Here is a 20,000-nt window from a genome sequence, read left to right on the forward strand (position 1 = left end):
AATTCAACTGCTTCAGAGTTGAATGAATACTTGTTGAATGAAACCTAGAAAGAGTTCAAATTGAAAACTAAAATCGAGTGTGATCATATGTGCTCAGCATATAGTGTGACCATATAATTATGCAGGGCTGGATTAAGATAGCCTTGGACCCTTAGGCTGCAGGTTGCTCTTGGGTCCCCCAGAAGGCAAATTTCGCAGAAAAATACGTAGACAGTGTCATAAGTATGAGCTAGGAATTCAGGATGACATTTCTACCATCTGTACCAGAGATTCTTTAAGTATATAGAGATATGCCAACATAATACACCGATCCGAGAAGCGATTTATGGACGCCGCCATTGTGCGCTGCCGCCATTACTGAAGTGTGCCGTTCTCCGTTATGCCATGTATAGTTGCTGCACTTATCAATTCTGGTGACTGAGACCATCAAAATGACGGCCTGAATTAAGTTTTGAATAAAGTTTCTTGGATAAACGATGACAGACAGTGGCCACAGGTGATTAATAAAGCTATATCATGAACTGGTAGAATAAATTAATGAAACATTCAATTTAAGAAGGACATGTAATGCTGTACTGAAGACATAGCTATGTGTGGGCTAACTGGCATCTCTTCAAAACAAGTTCGTTATTAAATTCTGGTTTCACTTAAAAAGTTCAAAAATGTCTTGTTTTCAACCCCAAGACCCTCCTTGATTAACCAGCGAAATTTTGAGTAATTTGGGGTTGTTAAATGGTTGTGTGAATTGTTTGTTGTCAACATTACATACTCGGATTTAGCTAGCAACCCGGATGGTTAGCCTTCTGTCAATTACCAGACATCTCTCCAAAACAAGTTCGTTAATTAATTCTGGTTTCACTTAAAAAGTTCAAAAATGTCTTGTTTTCAACCCCAAGATCATCCTTGATTTACCAGCGACATTTTGAGTAATTTGGGGTTGTTAAATGGTTGTGTGAATTGTTTGTTGTCAACATTACATACTCTGATTTAGTTAGCAACCCGGATGGTTAGCCTTGTGTTACACCTCCCCAAAAGGAGTTTGTTAATAAGTTGTGGTTTCACTTATAAAGTTTAAAAAAAATCCTTGTTTTCAACCCCAAGACCCTCCTTGATCTACCAGCGAAATGTTGAGTAATTCGGGGTTGTTAAATGGTTGTGTGAATTGTTTGTTGTCAACATTACATCCTCGGAGTTGGCTAGCAAGCCAGAGCTAACCTTGTGTTATTTTACAACAAGTTGGCTAGTTGTTAGCCGCTAGCTTGCCTGTGGCAGTCTCATTTCCACCTATATTTATTAAGCGATTTATAGACTTTCAAAGCTCCTAAATGTCTCGTTTTTAATGGCACTGATCTTCTTTTAACAGCCACATATCATAGGTATATTAAATTAGTTCTACTTGGCTACTATTGGCTTATAAAATTACGGACTTCTCCACTGTCCAGATTCAAGTTTGCTTCGGGAAGCAATCCAGTAATGGCGGCCGCTCTACTTCCGGTTATTTCCTCGGATCGGTGTATAGGTTTCTATGGGCACCTAACGTGACCAGGTTCCGGTCTGCCTAAAGGGGCGTGTCATAATGCTCCTAGCATTGAATAGAACAGTCCTTAGGTCTGCCTAGGTCTGCCTAAAGGGGGATTTCCCCCCCAATAATAGAACCCGGAAACAATGGGCCAATGGAACCTCTCTCTCTCTACTCTCTCTGTCTATACTCAACACGATTGATTAATTTGATTAATTTGATTAATTGATTAATTTCTCAACATTACATCTTATTCCGATTCTGCAATTTTTCACTTTCGGCCAATCAGGGGGGCCCTGGCAGTTGGGGGGGCCCTAGGCTACAGCCATATCTAGCTTGTGCTTTAATCCGGCTCTGCATATGTGCTCTGAAACATTTACTGTTTTTGCAGTTCTGGTCTGCAGCCTTAAGGGGGATTCATACTTGTCGTGACTGGCGCTACCCTCCTTCATACTTCACTCGCGACCTCAATCGCGACCTCACTCGCGCCGTCACGTGACCCAAAATGATGTCACACGCCGTGGCGCGAGCTGCCGTGTCGCGACGTCGTGCACCCCACATTTTTTGTAACTTGTCGTGCGCCACCAGCGACCACGCAGGTAGGCAGACAAAGCAGGAGTTGCGAAGAGAGGCTACAACTACTGTAGGCTACTACAGAATGGATCCTGTATCATTTTGAGGATAATAAAATGTCCTAGAGAGTTATTTTATCTTCTCTCTTAAATGTTGTTCAGTGAAACAATTGTTTACTTTGTTCAGAAGCACGTTGTGTTCGGCGATCTATTTATAAATTCTGCCGCCAGAACAATGCTCTCACATGGTCTTGGAATGATCTGGCAATGTAGGCTACAACAAAAAATATATGTTTCAATGTGGTAAGTCACAAGGCAGACGTTCAGTAGCCCTACAGCAGCCGTGTTTGGCTTTCTATTTTATACATCCGTAGAACTCACGCTGCGAGTTGCGAAAGATACTGCCGTTTCTCTCATGAACAGCAGAGGGCACTTCCGACAATGCGAGCGAAAGCCTTCTGAAGTATGAATAGTCTGTCGCAAGTGATGACGTCATTAATGGTTCTCGCGCCACACACGACAAAATGCGCACGTGAAGTATGCAGAGCCCTAAGATGTCGTAGCCTGATACCGCATATCCAGCTCCACCCTCTCATATTGATGTCTAGTCTATAATAATTTAATGTTTTAACTTCTGATTTTAATGTTTTAATTTTCTTAGATTCTAGTTATGTTTAAAATGTTCAAAATGTTTTCTTTCTTTATTTCTTGTTTTTTGTTTATTCCTTTGCTTTTATTTTTGGTGAAGCACATTTAACGGCATCTGTAGCATCTGTTGTCTCTAGTATGCAGTCTCCAGTGCTGGATGTCTGAGTATCCAGGCTTGACATCTGACATTCAAGGCTGGTCAATAGCATGTAGACCTCATCCTAGTATTCGGTAGGATATCCCACATGGAGGGCTAGTCTCTAGCATAGGCAGACCTTGTCTGAATATCCGGGTCTGCTATCCCACATGCAGGCCTAGCTCTAGAATGCACGCCTGGTCTCCAGTGAGGCTGGCGGTCGGGATATGAGACCCAGGGGAGAGAGATAAAGGATGGAGGAGAGATTGAGTCTCACAGAGGGATAGTTAAAGTCTACTGTATGTCGTTAGCTTCCTAAGGAGGTGGGGGTGCGAGGAGGGGTGGGGGTTGGGGGGGGCGTGCATTAATGCAGCTGACCCCCTAGCCTACTCCCTTGGGGAATACAGTGCACTCACACGCACACACACACGTGCATGCGTGCACACACATACACGCACGCACACACACACACACACACACACACACACACACACACACACACACACACACACACACACACACACACACACACACACACACACACACACACACACACACACACACACACACGTACGTGCGCCAGTGCACACACACACACGCACGAGCGTGCACACACACACACACACACACACACACTGTCGATATCTGAGCAGCAACTGGGCATCAAGTCAGTCATCATCAGTAAATCAGTAAAAAGCAGTAGTGATCAATTCATTTGAGCCAGACAGTCTCATTCTTTGGCACCTCCTAATCATGTTACACATGTACTGCAGTAAATGGCTCATTAAAAACAATGATCCATGTGACGCTGCCTAGATATTTGTTTCCGTACACACCCTATACATGCATAGGTGCAACTCCATCTAAAATCGGATGAGCATGTTGTTCTTATGTGTTTGTATGTTGTGTGTGTATGTGAGCTTGTGTGAGTGTGTGTTTCTTTGTCTGCTTGCATGTGTGTCAGTGTGCCGGTCGGTCTGTTTGTTGGCCTGCCTGTTTTAGAAGAAGGTTGGTTGGGGTGGACTTTCTCAAAAGGTTCATGGGAAAAGAAGCCCTCTTGTGATAAAGTGTGTCTGAGAAAGGAAAAGAAAACACCCTCTGTCATCTGCAGCAATGTCAATACAGCTGTGTGCGTGTGCGTGTGCGTGTGCGTGGGCGTGTGCGTGTGCGTGCGCGTGCGCGTGTGCGTGCTTGCGTGCGTGTTAGTGTGTGTGTGTGTGTATGCGTGCGTGTGAACAGCTTTTTATGTTCTGAGCTGCTAGATCTTTTCAATCTAACATTGATAATAAAAAGGTAATTTTTCCAGTATATACAAAATGAAATAAAGCCAGATGCAGAATACTGGAATAGAATATAGCAAAGAAAGAAAGGGTGTAGAGCACTTTGCTTGGTCGACCCGCTAGCCTGCTAACTGATATGTCAGAAAATCAATTAATTACTTTTTAAGCAGCAGCAGTTAACTGCATCTGCACTACGGCACCATGAATTATACAGCAGAACAAACGGGCCGGTTTACCCCCCCACCCCTTTTTTTCTCTTTTTGTTTCTCTCGCTCTTAACTAACTGTTGTAGAGGGGGCTGGTGTGGGGCTGGAAGAATCACTTAGAGAGGACATTGAACGCACAGGATCATCATTTATATGAATTAAGTCAAGACGTGCAGAATTTAATCACGATAAGTTATAACCGCAAAGAACAACGCTGCATTTACAATAGTAGAAATGTAGAAAGAATAAGAGTACAAATATGATATTATAATATGTTGGTATAGTGCATATTAACTGCAAATACATAATCAGTGTAAAGTATCTACCAGTCATCATTCTGTTGTTCTTCTCAATGTCTCCAAAGTGGTATGTTCATTTGATGAATCGCTTATTCATTAATTACTCAGTATCTAATCAATGCTGTTCCACTCAGCTTTCTTTGCATTAATTAACTCTAACTGATAATTGTGAGATAATTACGATAAAATAGCCCAAGTGCAATTACTCAAAATCCAATTTAGTGAATAGCGCTAAAGATTGCACGGGTTGATTTTTTGTAATCAAACTTGAATGCGTTTTCATTTCATTGTGTTTCTTTTACGTGAAGGTATTGTGCAAATGAATTATTACCGCTTCATAAAAACAAGAGTCGCCTACATCAATGTACTAGCAATAGTAGTGCAATATAGTATTACAACTATAGGCCTTTAGGTTCTTAGTGCTCTACAATGGCTGTATACTGTACTGTACCTTCACATATTGAAACTAAAAATATTAAGCTACTGTATAAATGAGTCTTCAATATGACTGAACTAATGTTTAAATTCAATGTAAAAAATATTCATCTTAAAATTGTTTGCTTTCAATATTATGGTAAAAGTTGCCTGGTTACCACCAGACCTAATCACAAGTCGGATCCAAACGATTGTGTAGAACTAAAGGCAGTATGGGAGTTCCCAGGCCAGGGTAATAGCACATTATTCACCAAACCAAACTCCCTCCACTCCTAGCAATAACAACAATGATTGAAGATAATTTGTTCACGTGATAAAAATGTTAGTGTCTGTGCAAAACAGGACTCATCTTCAGGCCCAAACAGCAATGGAGATATTCGTCCACATGTTGAAATATGTGTACAGTACAGCTATTTGACCTCGCACAGTAGCACACATGTTATGCAGGACCATAAATACAGTAAATGTGGATGTCATATTGGTTTGAGCAGGAGTCTTGACAGTGGGAATGGCTGTAAATGATTATGGATTGATCTACCTCGAGTGTGTGTGCGTGTGTGTGTGTGTGTGTGTGTGTGTGTGTGTGTGTGTGTGTGTGTGTGTGTGTGTGTGTGTGTGTGTGTGTGTGTGTGTGTGTGTGTGTGTGTGTGTGTTTATTCTCTATGTGTATGTGGGTGTGATGTTCATATTGTGTCTCATTTTGAATCAGCGTGTGTTGGTACCCCTGGTGTGTGTGTGTGTGTGTGTGTGTGTGTGTGTGTGTGTGTGTGTGTGTGTGTGTGTGTGTGTGTGTGTGTGTGTGTGTGTGTGTGTGTGTGTGTGTGTGTGTGTGTGTGTCCTCTTAGGGACATGTCCTGCTAAAATGCCCAGGGCCAGTCTGTCCCCTTCAAGCCCCAGAGAGAGGGCACCCTGAGGCCAATAGGGATCAATACACCTTTTGCACACACACACAAACTCCCTTGTGCCCAAATTCACACACAGACACACACACACACACACACACACATACATACACACACACACGCACGCACACACACACACACACACACACACACACACACACACACACACACACACACACACACACACACACACACACACACACACACACACACACACGTGCGCGCACGCACAAACTCAGAAACACACCCGTGCGTTCATGTCCATATTTATCTATTTGGAATATAGCCTATCTGTTTGACTACATGAAGAATTGTGCATTTTGAATCCATGCCTGCTATATCACTCACTTTATACCACAGATGTTGAAACTGCATCTCTAGTCTTGTGTGCTTTTGTCTTTTACCACAACCACATGCACCAACACAGAGAGAGAGAGAGAGAGAGAGAGAGAGAGAGAGAGAGAGAGAGAGAGAGAGAGAGAGAGAGAGAGAGAGAGAGAGAGAGAGAGAGAGAGAGAGAGAGAGAGAGAGAGAGAGAGAGAGAGAGAGAGAGACACAGTATGCTCTGGGTGACCACAAAGTGACCAGACTGTAAGACTATGGCTTTCCTCCACCACAGGATACAGTGAGTAAATCCCTAACGTTCACTTGCTCACTTTATAGTGTACTGTTGGAAATCATTATCTGATACAATATGAAGTACAAGTAGGTAAAAAGAAGAGTAAAATCGGGAAAAAGAATAGTATGACATGGTATAGTATAGTATAGTATAGTATAGTATAGTATAGTATAGTATAGTATAGTATAGTATAGCATAGTATAGCATAGCATAGCATTAAACTATACTGTATGCCATCACTTTGACAACACTGAATCCCATCCAATACCAAGGCTGACCATAGAAATGTGTTGTAGCTGTCAGTTCAGTCTCAAAACAGTCTGTCTGGCTCATTGTCTGTAATGCTTGCCAGTCCGCCCGTCTGCCTGTCCATTCGTCTATCTGTCTGTCTGTCTGTCTGCCTGTGCACATGTCTGTCTGTCTACGTGTCTGCGTGTCTCCCTACTTCTGCATGTATGTCTGTTTATTCACACGCACAATAAAAAAGAGGAACTAAAAGTAGCTAGAGCAAGGCACTTACAATAACTTTTAGCATTATTAGGAAAGGATCAAAAACGTCATATTGGCAGCTGTCATCGGCCATGCAAAAACAGGAAGGCAAGCTCAGCAGCCCCAGGGCACAACACAAACAACTAGACACTTTTGAGCACCGAAAGACACCAGGGACCGGCTAGACTAGACTGAAGGGGGTCATGTGTATGTGGAAGGGAGAGACATGGACAGAAATATTCAGAGATGACTTAGGAGATGGGACAGCAGGAGAACGAATGTGGAGATGTGTGAGAGAGTGGAAGAGAGAGGGTGAGAGAGAGAGAGAGAGAGAGAGAGAGAGAGAGAGAGAGAGAGAGAGAGAGAGAGAGAGAGAGAGAGAGAGAGAGAGAGAGAGAGAGAGAGAGAGACAGACACACAGACAGAAAGACTCACAGACAGACAGAAAGACTCACAGAAAGACTCACAGACAGACAGAGGCCAACAGGCAAAGAGAGACAATGACAGGGGCAGAAGAGAAGAGGAGAGAAGAGTACTGTATGTGTGTGTGTGTGTGTGTGTGTGTGTGTGTGTGTGTGTGTGTGTGTGTGTGTGTGTGTGTGTGTGTGTGTGTGTGTGTGTGTGTGTGTGTGTGTGTGTGTGCGTGTGCGAGAGTGTGTGTGTGTGTGTGTGTGGGGGTGTGTGTGTGCGTATGTGTGTGTGTGTGTGTGTGTGTGTGTGGGGGGGGGGGTTGTTGGGTTAAGTGAGGAGAGGCAGAAAGAAAATCATTTAAGTAGCTAAATGAAATGAGCAGGTAGAGATAGCCTGGGGGCAGAGAGGCAGCTGTCTCCTGAGGCTGCAGCAAACGGCTAGGGGCTCTCCTCTCCTCCTCTCCTCCTCCTCCCCTCCTCCCCCTCCTCCTTCTCCTCCTCCCCTCCTCCTCCTCTTCCTCTTCTTCCTTCTCCCCCTCCTCCTCCTCCTTCTCCTCCTCCTCCTGTTCTTTCTCCTCCCCCTGCTCCTCCTATTCATCTTCCTCCTCCTCCTCCTCCTCTTCCCCTCCCCTCCTCCTCTTCTTCCTCCTCATCCTCTTCTTCATCATCATCTTCTTCCTCCTCCTCCTCCTCTCCCCCTCCCCTCCTCCTCTTCTTCTTCCTCATCTTCTTCTTCCTCCTTCTCCTCCTCCTCCTCTTATTCCTCCTCTTCTCCCCTGCTCTCTAATTCCTCCCTTCCATTTCTCCTCTCACCTCATCTACTCCTCTCCCCTCCGCATTTAAACAGCTATAGGAGCTCGCCTCCCTTCCTCCTCCTCCTCCTCCTCCTCCCTTCCCCTCTTCCCCATTCCTCCTCTCGCCTCCTTCACTCCTCCCCTCCTCAGTTCCCCTCCCCTCCACCTCTCTGACACTCCCCTCAGCCGCCTCTCCTCTTCTCCTCTCTGCTCCTCTATTTCTCTTGTTTCCTCCTGTCTCCTACGTTGCACTTGTCCTATACTCCTCTTTCTCTACTCATCTACTCCCCCACTTTTCCTCTGTCCTCCTTCCTTCTTGCATCACCTCCTTTCCATCATCCCACATCCTCCTCTGCTACCCACCTCATCTTTATCTACTCCTCCTCCCCCTCGCATCTTGTCTACTCCTCCGCTCCACCTCTTCTGTTCACCTTCTCCTCCTCACCTCTTCTCCGCTCATCTCCTCCTCGCTTCTTCTCAACTTCTCCCTCTCCTCTTCATCTCCTCTTCCCAATCTCTTCTCCCACCAGGGCTTGACACTAACTTTTTATGCTTGCCTGCCATGTGGCTAGTGGTTTTCCTGAGTAACTAGCCATCCAGCTATTCTACTAGCCACAATTTTGATATTGTTTTTTTTTTTTTATTATGACGCTGTTCATCTAACCTCAGAAGATGAGGTGTTAAAAGCAATCAGATGAGTGCATAGCTTTCTATATGGAAATAAATCAAACAAATAAAAACTGAGGAACTGAGCTTTTTCTTGAACGTAAATTGAAACAATTGATACACAAGGCGTAAAATGCAGAATAAATGCTATTCTGATGTGTCATACCGTTGAATAAGCTACCTGCCACATTGACTAGTGGCACTGTAATTGTTACTAGCCACAGCCAAGTTTTCCCAGCATTTGGCCGGTTGACAGGTGCCAGTGTCAAGCCCTGCCTCCCACCCCCCTCTAACTTGTCCTCTCCTCTTCCCTCCTTTCCTCTCTCACCACTCTTCCGCTCATCTCGTCTTTCCTATATCTCCCCCCCTCCTCCCACATTCTCTCCTCTACCGTCCCTCGCCCCTTCTGTCCTCCCCTCCTCTGCCTTCACCCTCCCTTCTCCTCTCCTCACACATCCTTTCGATTTTCCCGTTTTTTTGCACAGTAGCGTCTTGTTAACGCTTAGATGCATGTTAGTGTGTGTGTGTATGTAGTGAGGGTGTAGATAGACTAGACAGCATTATATAGTGCACATTAAAGTCAGTGTCTTCAGATGAGTGAAGGTGGAAAGAATCTCTCTCTCTCTCTCTCTCTCTCTCTCTCTCTCTCTCTCTCTCTCTCTCTCTCTGTGTGTGTCTCTGTCTGTCTGTCTCTCTCTCTCTCTCTCTCTCTCTCTTTCTCTCCACACTCTCTCAATTCTGTCTCTCTCTCCATGTCTTTCTCTTTCTCTCTTCTCTCAAACACTCGTTTTCACTCTCTCTCTCTCTCTCACACACACACACACACACACACACACACACACACACACACACACACACACACACACACACACACACACACACACACAAACACACACACATACACAAACTCACACACACACACACACACACTCACACATTCAAGCGCACCCACGCACTTGATCTCAGTGTGTCTGCAAGCGAGGCGGTATGAACTCGGGAGGTTGGTGCTCGTCCTCTGGTCTCTCCTGGACCATGTACCTCATGAGGAAGGGTCGTCACGGCAACTCGCTCTTTGGTAACCAACATTTGATCTGATCTGACACCTCTTGTCACCGTCTTGTCCTCTCCTGTGGTGTCCGCGCACTGCTTTCCTCACCTGGTCCGGTTCTGTTTAAGCCTTCACTTCATTCACCCAGTCATTTCACTCATCCAGTTGCTTTTTTGTTGTCATTTTTGTTATAAAGCATTGTACTGTGAAGCTCACCCTTTTGTGTTGTCTTTTTTGTCTTTGTTTTGTGTCATTTTTGTCTAGTTACTGGAATTCTGGATTTAGAGTATTTTCACAGTTTTTTCTTTCACTTCCAGTTTTCACTGTTCGTAGATTATATAGGCCTACAAGGAACCAGTGAAGCAGGAAACCTTCATCACTGACTGCAGTCAGTCTGTTTGTTACCGTAGGTGACCTAGACTTTCAGTGACTTTTAATGAGCTTTGAAAAAGAAATTTCAGCAAGTTGGGACACAGCATGGTGTTGATTTGTGAAATGATTAGTGTAATGGTATTCATCCATAACAAGTTCAGAATAATTGCATGGTGTACTTGACATTATTTTTTTAAGAAAGAAATTAAGTTGTGTTTTGTGAGAAATTATTTTGAACTTTTATTAATAAAAGTTCACTAATGATATCCATCTATACGATTCACAAAGAGGTTTGGTCGTGTACAGCACATTGCATATTGTTTTGTTTCCTTACAGCCAAACTGAAGAAGGCTGTGGTGTGTTTTATTTAGGCTATTTCTACTTTTGCAAAATGTGGGAAATTCTTTCTTTTTCATTTTATTTATAGGCCTACATTTCTTGTGTTTTTGAACGTTTTGGATTTAATTATGTTAATATTTTCAAATTCTTAATACGTTTAATCTTCGACTTAATGACAAGACTGTGCTAGCTTAACTACCACATTGACCCGGTGTACTCAGTACCTGTAGCCTATTGATCAGTGAAACATGGCAGTGCATTTGTACCTTCGCGACGCATATCAATAGATTTTATAGCCGACTACAAGCGCTATCGATCTCCCCGGGGTGAAGTGCTCCAATTACACCGGTTCAGATGCTGCGAGGCAGAGGGGAGAAACTCAAGACGTCCTGCCCTGCAATGGTTGTTGTTTTACCCAGTGAGAGGTTTAGCGAGAGGGCCGGGGACAACCGCTTGCATGCAAGATGCAAGGCAGGAGCAAATTGAAGGTCACACATAGAGAGAAGGAATTTGAGGACATCCTTATAATGAGCGTCCTGTATGGGGCAACCTGTACATCATGGGGTGTGCATTTTAAATGCCCTGTCTGCACTTTTCCTAACATGCAGGTCTCTGAATGTATTTTGGGGGAAATTGGCTGAGAAATATAATGGGCTTTTAAATGCATTTAATTGCGCCAGAATCTCACACCGAGTTTCGAAGTTAACAGTTGGGGTAGCCGTTTACTTCTTGAATTATAGCCTAAATTAAAGTTTGAAACTCTGCCTTGAAAAAATACTCCATGTTGTTAATGAAAACTACTGTTATCTCCTTCTTAATGTTTTCTAATAAGGCTAGACTTAAGGAACCTGTGTGGCCTATTGGTTAAATTTAGCCAATGTCACCGACAACTGCCAATCATAACCAGAGGGTATACATTGCGCACGGGAAATGTTCGATTACATAGCCTTTATCTCTTCACAAAAAGTGTAAGTTTTTCTCCTGCAGTGTCGTGACTTTCCACTTAAATGCGTAATTGACTTGAGGCTGTCAGCCTGGCACGAACAATGAATGGCGGGGCCTCTTGTCACGCTGAAGCACCTGCCGCTATCTGCGTCCCTTAATAGACGCGCGCGCAGATGAACATGTCCCTCATAATGGCATCGATTCCGCCGATGGGCCCAAGTAAATGACTCACAGGGCCACGCTGCACTCTCACGCACTCCAAATGAGGCTGATTGGGTGAGGATAGCCTACTTGGCCCTATGTTGGCTGCGATAAAGGCTGACCGTTGTGACATTTGCCTTTCCTTGTATGAGGAAGCATTTCAAACTGCCATGTCGTTCCTGTCAACTCCAGTCAGGAGGGCTTGTGATAGGACACGTGTTAAACACTGAGGAAGCTCTTTGATTGTTACAGACAGGCCACGCGGTGGACAAGATAAAAATATATCTTTGCTGTCCGTTTTTGAGCTGCCGAAATTAATGCAGGGCGCGCTTTTCTCTCTGGAGCGAACATAACAAAAGTAGGGCAAGTAGGCTAATTGGATAAGTCTATATAGGCATATGAATCCTTTAAAACACAACAGTTCAGAACTTCAGAAGTGAAAACAATTAAAGATTCATTCAGATAGATATTAGCCCACGGGTAGGCCCACTGATGCCTCTGGCGACGGGTGAACGTTGCCATGAGAGTTTCGCTTCAGGCGCATCATTATGGCTTTCACACTCTACATGCCAAAGGCAGCCAACATTACTTCCAACTTCCCGAAGAAAATGTTCTGTTTGTTTCTTGTAGCTGGCAACAGGTTTTAAGAGAAACTGTATCCCGTGGAGTTGCTGAGTGGAGCTGTGGAAATCCCCCATCCCGTTTACCGTCAGAAGCGGCCAGTCACATCCGATCACGCGGGTAGATCGCCTGGAAAAAAGCTGAAGCGCAAAAACGTTACATTTTTTATACTCAACCCCGTGGCTAAATCTTAAAACTGTGCCCGGAGTCAGTGCATACGCGGGTAACTGACAGAAGTCTTAAGATTTCCAGACACGAAGAGAGGCACACGTCAGATCAAATATACAAACAAGTTTATGAAAGGCAGTGCTTGCAGGATCGTTTCATTACTGGCTACTGCCAAAATGTCAAAATGGCTATAAAATTAAGATATCAGAGTGGGGATTCAGTTTATCATTTCTGTCATTTTTAAATTTGCCCTTGACATCAACAATTGAATACCATAGCCCACGACAAATGAACAAGAATCAGAGATGGTTTGACAGGAGTTAAGGGGAAGTTGAACTCATTTAGGCCTAGTTAACTTACACATTTGTAGCTGAGAGGGTTTTAAATGTAGGCCTACAATTGCCTCTTCTGTCACGGACTGTGTGTATGAGGGTAGCCTATTATTTATTTCTACAGTCAGGATTGCGGAACGCATTAACCATTATTAGCGTCTTTGAGTAGGCCTACGCTTCTATAGGCCCTATAAAGCAGATATAGGCCTATCCTATTATTATTAGCATTCAGCACAGGGTTTGATACAATACAAAAGTAGGCCCATAAAGTATTACCATTGGAATATGGATGCAATCTATGCTTGGACATCGCAACGAAAGGCCGTGTGAAAAGAAAGTAAGAATGCAATTAATGACAGTGAAGTTGGGGTTGGGGGTTGGGGCCTTTTGGGTTTGTGTTTCAAACCGCAGTCTCTGTGGTCCACGTTGAATGCTGCCCTCTTTTGGTTTACTTTGGTAGGAATGTCGCCTCGCCACAGAAACATTTTCACCTTTCATTCAAAATGACAAGCAACACAACTTCAAAACACATTATAGCTTTTGTACTGATAAGCCAATGTGATTTGAAACAAAACATAATACTAGGCTATGTGAGAGACAATGCCTTTTTATATAGAATGGCCAAATAATGTATAGCCTAGTATTCAAGCAATGAAGTGCATGCTTGCTATGTTGGAGTTTGGGTATCGTCAAATGATAACTTAATGTAGGCTAAATATGCTACAGGGAACGACTGTTCAAGCGTAATTGACGTCTCACATCATATTCTTCGTTTGGAAATGAGATTACCGACGGGTATGGGCATATCTGACTTTAGACTGTAACCAGTAGCAGTCTGCTAAATGCATTGGCCCTAAACTCATTTTTAAAAGGTGTTTAAGGCACTCAAAGTGAAACAGCTATTGCCAAAATTCGTCAGCACTGTGTTCATGAGGTTTACAATCATGTTACAAAGGCAACTCAAGAAAGCGTCAGTTTTGCCTTGGCACGCTGTGCACCCCTGGAATCCCATTGACTGATCAAAAGCAAGACTGTCCGACTCCTCCGCTGTGTCGGACGGACTTCTGATTGGCTGAAGAAAAGCAGAAGGAAGCCGATTGGATGAACCACGGCAGAGTGATGGGTATTGTCCAATCAGGATGTCCCCAAGCTCTGATATGCAAATCAGACAGCCGTCGATGCATTCCTGCACTGCCCACTGCCGGTAAAAGCCAGCCCTGTTGACGGGACGTTCATTCACACCACATCTGCAGGACATGGGACTGTGCGGACGTGTGTGATCGGGTGTGCCCACTGGATTAAGAAGAGGATATACCCAAACTGCTTTATAAAAAATACACTCTAGAATTTCAAGACAGTGTCACTCAAAAGTTTTAAGGGTACATAAACCACACATTTGGCCAGCTGGACCTGAGAAAAAACAGTGGTGTGTGTGAAGGCTTGAAGCTTAAACTAGTGCGCCTGGAGACCGGTGTGGTGCTTTGGATGTGTCCTCTCGCGCACCATCACCAGACAGTGTGTGTCTTTTCGAGGATTTGTTTGCATCATTCTCTTACTTTCGTTTCTACTGTGTCAAGCCGTTTCTGAGGGCTTTGGTTTTCCTCGTGTCGGAGACTAGCATGCTCTACAGACAAGACCTCTCATGAACGTGTTGTTTGACTTGGCGGCTGAAAGTTTGCTCCGAAACCTCACTGGAACCAACTCGCTCCATTGGATATATCAAGCCCACTAACGAGTGCAGTAGGCAAATCACTCCAGACGCCAGTGTGGAATCAGACGCGCTTTCAGAATTTCGAGGACATTTTTGTGGAAAGCCACCACTTTAAAAACCTTGGACGTTTTCACAAGGTCGAGACCACATCAGGAAGAACAAATGGTTTTTCTGTGGGACGCTAAGTACGGTACGACATGTTACATTCTTCCTTTATTGTGACGCTTGGAAGTGAACTTCTTACTATGTGAACTGGTTGTGTTTTTGTCGTTGACTGTAGGAGGTAGTGATTCTATCTGAACCATCTTAACTTCCAGTTAACTGCGGAACAAGCGCTCCCCGTGAGAAATGAGCCGGGGAGAGCCGTGCAGACAACCCCTGTGAGGCTAGAACATAGACGCGCGCGCTCTTGCCCCCCTCTCTTTCTGTCTCCTTCAAACACACACACGTTGACTGACCGCATTACGCACTCTTTCCGAGCTGCCCAATTGCTATATCACTTTAACTTTGTAGTCAGCAGCTGTTTGCATATTGGGGTGGTTGCTGCCTGCTCGCCGTGGTTGCCTCTGTGTGCGTGTTTGGGGTTTGGAGAGGAGAGAAAGGGGGTGGCAGTAAGTTAAATGGAAGCTCGTAACCGCACTCATGTGGCATCGATTGTGGTTGGCGAAATGACAGCAGGCCGCTCCCCCCTGTCAGACGGAGCGCCGTTGCTTTTAATGGTTTTATCTGCCTCCGGGGCGGTGCGGCGCTGGTGCTAGTGCAGGCTTTTTGGCCCCGGTCCGACCGGTGGGGGGGAAGTAAAGTTAACTTCACTTCACTCACGCTCGTAAGAACTTTTGGGCCAAAAATATTTCAACAGTTAATTCAGCGACGCCTGGCTGGCTCCGCTATGTAGCTACCCGGAGAGAAATGAAGCTGAGCGTGATGAACCTTGCCCCCTTTTTAGCATCATCACTTTTCGCACTTCATATTTCAACATATTAATTTCTGACAGAGTTTGAAAAGATAGGTGTGGTTTTGGCTCATAGTTTGGCTTTGTGTTGTTATGGCAGGCAGTACATTCTTATTTCCCAAGGATTAACCCATACGGACGGCCCTTCATTACCCTTTTACCTTACCTATGTCTGCATGCATGTTGCCTGTCTATGTGGATGGGTGGTCTCCACAGCTTAACGTTGGCACTTCGATGAAGGACATGTCCAAACCCTCGTGCTAATAAAACCACCACTAGAAGTACATGCGTCTTGGTGTGTGGACCTTTGTTATTTCTTTTCCGTTTTAAAGTTTTGGTTCCATACCTGATATGCTCTCTCTCGCTCTCTCTCTCTCTGATTCTGACCTCCAGACCCTGCCCCGGGGCGTCGCTTCACTCCCCCCTCCACCACTCTGGGGTCCGGCGGGAAGATGAGCGAGGGTCTGCCCCTGGGCGCCCAGGAGAGCAGTGGTGCCGCCCTGGTGGGCAAGCTGCGCATGGCAGACCGGAGCATGGTGGAGGTGCTGTCCGACCACCCCGGAGAGCTGGTGCGCACAGACAGCCCCAACTTCCTCTGCTCCGTGCTCCCCACTCACTGGCGCTGTAACAAGACCCTTCCCATCGCATTCAAGGTAGGCTCAATCTTATTTGAATGCGCTGTCTGTCTGTATCTGCCCCTGCCTCCCTGGGTGATGCCTGAATGAATGTCAGCTTGTTTATGCCAGTCGTGTGTGTCATCAAAGCAGTGCAGTGATGATGACTCCACTTTATGCAGCTAAAACAAAGATTGTGTGCGTGAGACTGTGTGTGTGTGCGCGCAGGTGGTCTGTCAAGTGTGTATCCTACTGTCGCTCCTCGGATTATTTTTTTTATACGGCCAGCTGTTATAAAAGGCCAGTAAATGCGACTACACTAGGAGCTAATTGAATCATGGCCATAGTATTTTCCAGGGTCTATCGTTAGCAGCACACTTAGAAATAATCAGCAGTTTCATATTTCAAAAGTAGGCTAATCTTACACTCGCAATAGGCTACAGGCAGATGTTTCCTGTATGCCTGCTTCAACAAAATTATTTGGTTTGCGTACATTTGTTGTTGTTAATTTAATTTTGGATTTCAGTGTGTTTCTAATTAGACTATTTTATCGAACGCCCTGAAGCAAAGGTGGTTAATGCATTGCATAGCTTGTAATACCTCTTCCATTTTCAACTGTCGCCAAAAATGCAAATTTATTTGACGATTTCCAAATACAGAACAAGGTATTGCGATGAGGAGGGAAGTGTCTGCCCAAAAACCCGCTGTAAATGTGCTATTGATTAAACACTGCGTCTACGGTTAATATGAAAATTTTCTCTGAACTCCTATATTTACATTGGGTGTGTTGCTCGCTCTGCCGCGACCACACATGCACGCCTCAACTGACCAGGAATGCTGGAAGGATTTGGATAAGGAGTTGAGCCACACAAGAGTGGAAAACACTGATTAAATAAACCACGTTCTTAAAGATAGAATTCAATTGAAGGAAGAATCAAAGGAAGGCTATTTTATAACGTTACCTTGGAGTGTTTTTAGACACAAGAGATAGGCCTACATTTATTCTCTTAATCATCCACATGGTGGTTTTGATATTTAAAAAACTATTGAGTGTCGTTTTCACTAAGATCTTGATATCTGACCACTTGTAATACAATTACATCACTATTAGACAAAATAGGCTATTTTGTTTTTATATTGTTTTTAATTATTTTAATTCAATATAGTTTTTATTTATTCAATTCAGCCGTTTCAATTATATAACATAGCCCTACCACTCATATATTTCAATAGATCATTGACAATAAAACCTGGTTTTAAAGGGTCTTATTTAAGTCACATTTAGTTTGGAAATGATACGGAAATCTATGCCAGCATACAGCAACAACCGTATGTAGGCTTCTGTGTATGAAGCCATAAGGGACAGACCACAGTACTGAGACAGTATTCAGGTGTTTAATTTCCAACTTTGGACTAGTTCCGTGACCATTATGTAATTTTCAACATTTCAGCATTTTCAATCCTCATTTTGCGCTATCCTTGTCTAAATAGGCAGTTTTTGCCTTCATTGCAATATATTTTTCCCATCATATGTCATCTCTTGTAGTGTGGCAGGTGAGGGCTCTGTCATGCAGGAGCATGTATATTTACAATATCATGTGTTTGTAACGAGCAGGTGTTTTTAACTTCCTTTAATTTTAGGGGCATTTGTTTGATTTAGGGGATTTATGGGGCATTTGTTTTACCTCAATTATAATTTGCTCCTCCCTCCTCATCTTTTGTCTTTTCAAAGAGGAGTTAATAGTAATATATAATTGCATATCATTGCCTCTCTATATAATGTTTGATGATTTCCCCTGCTGTGGTGTGTGTGTGTGTGTGTGGCAGGTGGTGGCCCTGGGGGACATTCCCGACGGCACGCTGGTGACGGTGATGGCGGGTAATGACGAGAACTACTCGGCCGAGCTTCGCAACGCCACGGCCGCCATCAAGAACCAGGTGGCTCGCTTCAATGACCTGCGCTTCGTCGGACGCAGCGGACGAGGTGAGCGAGGGATGGAGAGATGGAGGGATGAAGGGGATTTATAGATGGAAGGAATACAAATAAATAAAGAGAATGTCTTGTATTTTTCCGGACGCAGTGGCACAGCCTAGGGAGGCAGGAATGGATGGAGGGATGGAAAGGAAAAAATGTTGAAAACAAATCAGGGTGGAAAAAATATTGGAGGAGGGTTTGACCTCATGGCAGAGGTCAGTAAGAGATGATGCAGGCGGAGGGATGGATAGAATAAATAGAAAAGAAAAGGAGGGGAGGAAGAGGAAGCCATTGATGCAGTATGTAGCATGAACGTTCGTAAAGGTTGGAGCAGGCTTCAACCCCCAAAAAATGTTTCATTTCTTTTAAGGTGCTGACCAAAATAATTGAAAAATCAGAAGAGGTCGCGCCATTCATCAACACTGAGGGAGGCAGAACACTGAAACGCATCTGTGTAATAAACAGGTTGATGCATGGTGCGACCTCTTCTTATGTTTCTATTTTACAGTATGTGGCATGACATGATAGCTGCGGCGGCAGAGGTGAGAGAGGGATGGAGAGCGTTAGAGAGATGGAGGGGTATGAAAAGAAGAATAGAAAGAAAGGGAGGGGAGGAAGAGCGAGAGGTGGAGGCATAGAGAAAGCGAAAAAAGAAGGGTGGAACAATCATGGGGGACTTAACGCACAAGCTAGATATGACTGCATTCTAGGGGGCCCCACCTGCCAGGGGACCACTGATTGGCCAAAAGTGAAGAATTGTGACAAGATGCCATATTGAAAAAAATAATCTCTTGTGTGGAGTAAAGTTGGTAGACATGTTATCCTGAATTCCTAGCTCGTAATTATGACACAATCTATGTTAATGTTTAGCAAAACTTGCCTCTTGGGGAGGGCACAGAAACATGATGGTACAAGTGAGCGAGGGTTACATGGATGAAGCAGCTGAGGTGAGAAAGACATTGAAGGATGGATGGGGAATGGATAGAAAAAACATAAAAGGCAGGAAGGAGGGGGAACAGCCTGACGTGTGGTGTGATATGACCAGCGGCAAAGGGGAGAGAAATGGAGAGCTGCATAGATAGATGAAACATGGCAAAACAAAAAGGCAGGGGAGTAAGAGGAAGCATGTGATATGTGACTTATGTGACTTATGATATCCTATAAGTGCTGGGCCTCATTACCTTTCTTTTATTTTTTCATTATTCATCTGTCTGTGTCTGTGTCTGTGTCTCTGTCTCTCTCTGTTTCTGTCTCTCTCTGTCTCTCTGTCTCTCTCTCTCTCTCTCTCTCTCTCTCTCACACACACACACACACACACACACACACACACACACACACACACACACACACACACACACACACACACACACACACACACACACACACACACGCGCGGTATGCACACACGCATGTCATGAACATACATAGGCACTAAACACCCGTCTCTGCTACCCCTCCTCTGCCTCTGTCTCTCACCCCTCTGCCTACGGCGGGTACGGCAGGGATGGTGTTGAGTGTCTGTGTTATAGACAAATGTCAGAGGAGGTATAAACACTGTCTGCCTGAGAGAGATAGACAGTGGCTTTGAGTTGACTGAAGTAGTGGCAGAACCACTGTCCTCCTATACCGTCTCTTTATTCCTCTAAGGCATACACAACACACATTCTGTCGCTCACAGAACTCAAGGCTCTCTTTTTCTGTCATCCTCCGTATCTCTCTCTCTCTCTCTCTCTCTCTCTCTCTCTCT

The 20,000-nt window shown here is 44.4% G+C and overlaps 1 protein-coding gene across 2 annotated transcripts in view; it reads left to right on the forward strand.

Moving 5' to 3' along the window:
• Positions 1-20,000, forward strand: part of runx1 (RUNX family transcription factor 1) — a 104,453-nt gene that overhangs the window by 55,805 nt on the left and 28,648 nt on the right. The window contains exons 1-3 of one of the 2 annotated variants that reach the window (XM_063217203.1): positions 14,257-14,902; positions 16,058-16,317; positions 18,106-18,262. In XM_063217203.1, coding sequence (XP_063073273.1) covers positions 14,875-14,902; positions 16,058-16,317; positions 18,106-18,262 — 445 coding nt within the window. In that variant the 5' untranslated portion in view covers positions 14,257-14,874. Of the gene's footprint in view, positions 1-14,256; positions 14,903-16,057; positions 16,318-18,105; positions 18,263-20,000 lie in introns of those variants that run through there. The other variant, XM_063217202.1, reaches the window with a different exon arrangement.

This window comes from Engraulis encrasicolus, chromosome 15 (genome assembly GCF_034702125.1).
Source record: "Engraulis encrasicolus isolate BLACKSEA-1 chromosome 15, IST_EnEncr_1.0, whole genome shotgun sequence".
In the NCBI taxonomy this organism is placed as follows: Eukaryota; Metazoa; Chordata; class Actinopteri; order Clupeiformes; family Engraulidae; genus Engraulis; species Engraulis encrasicolus.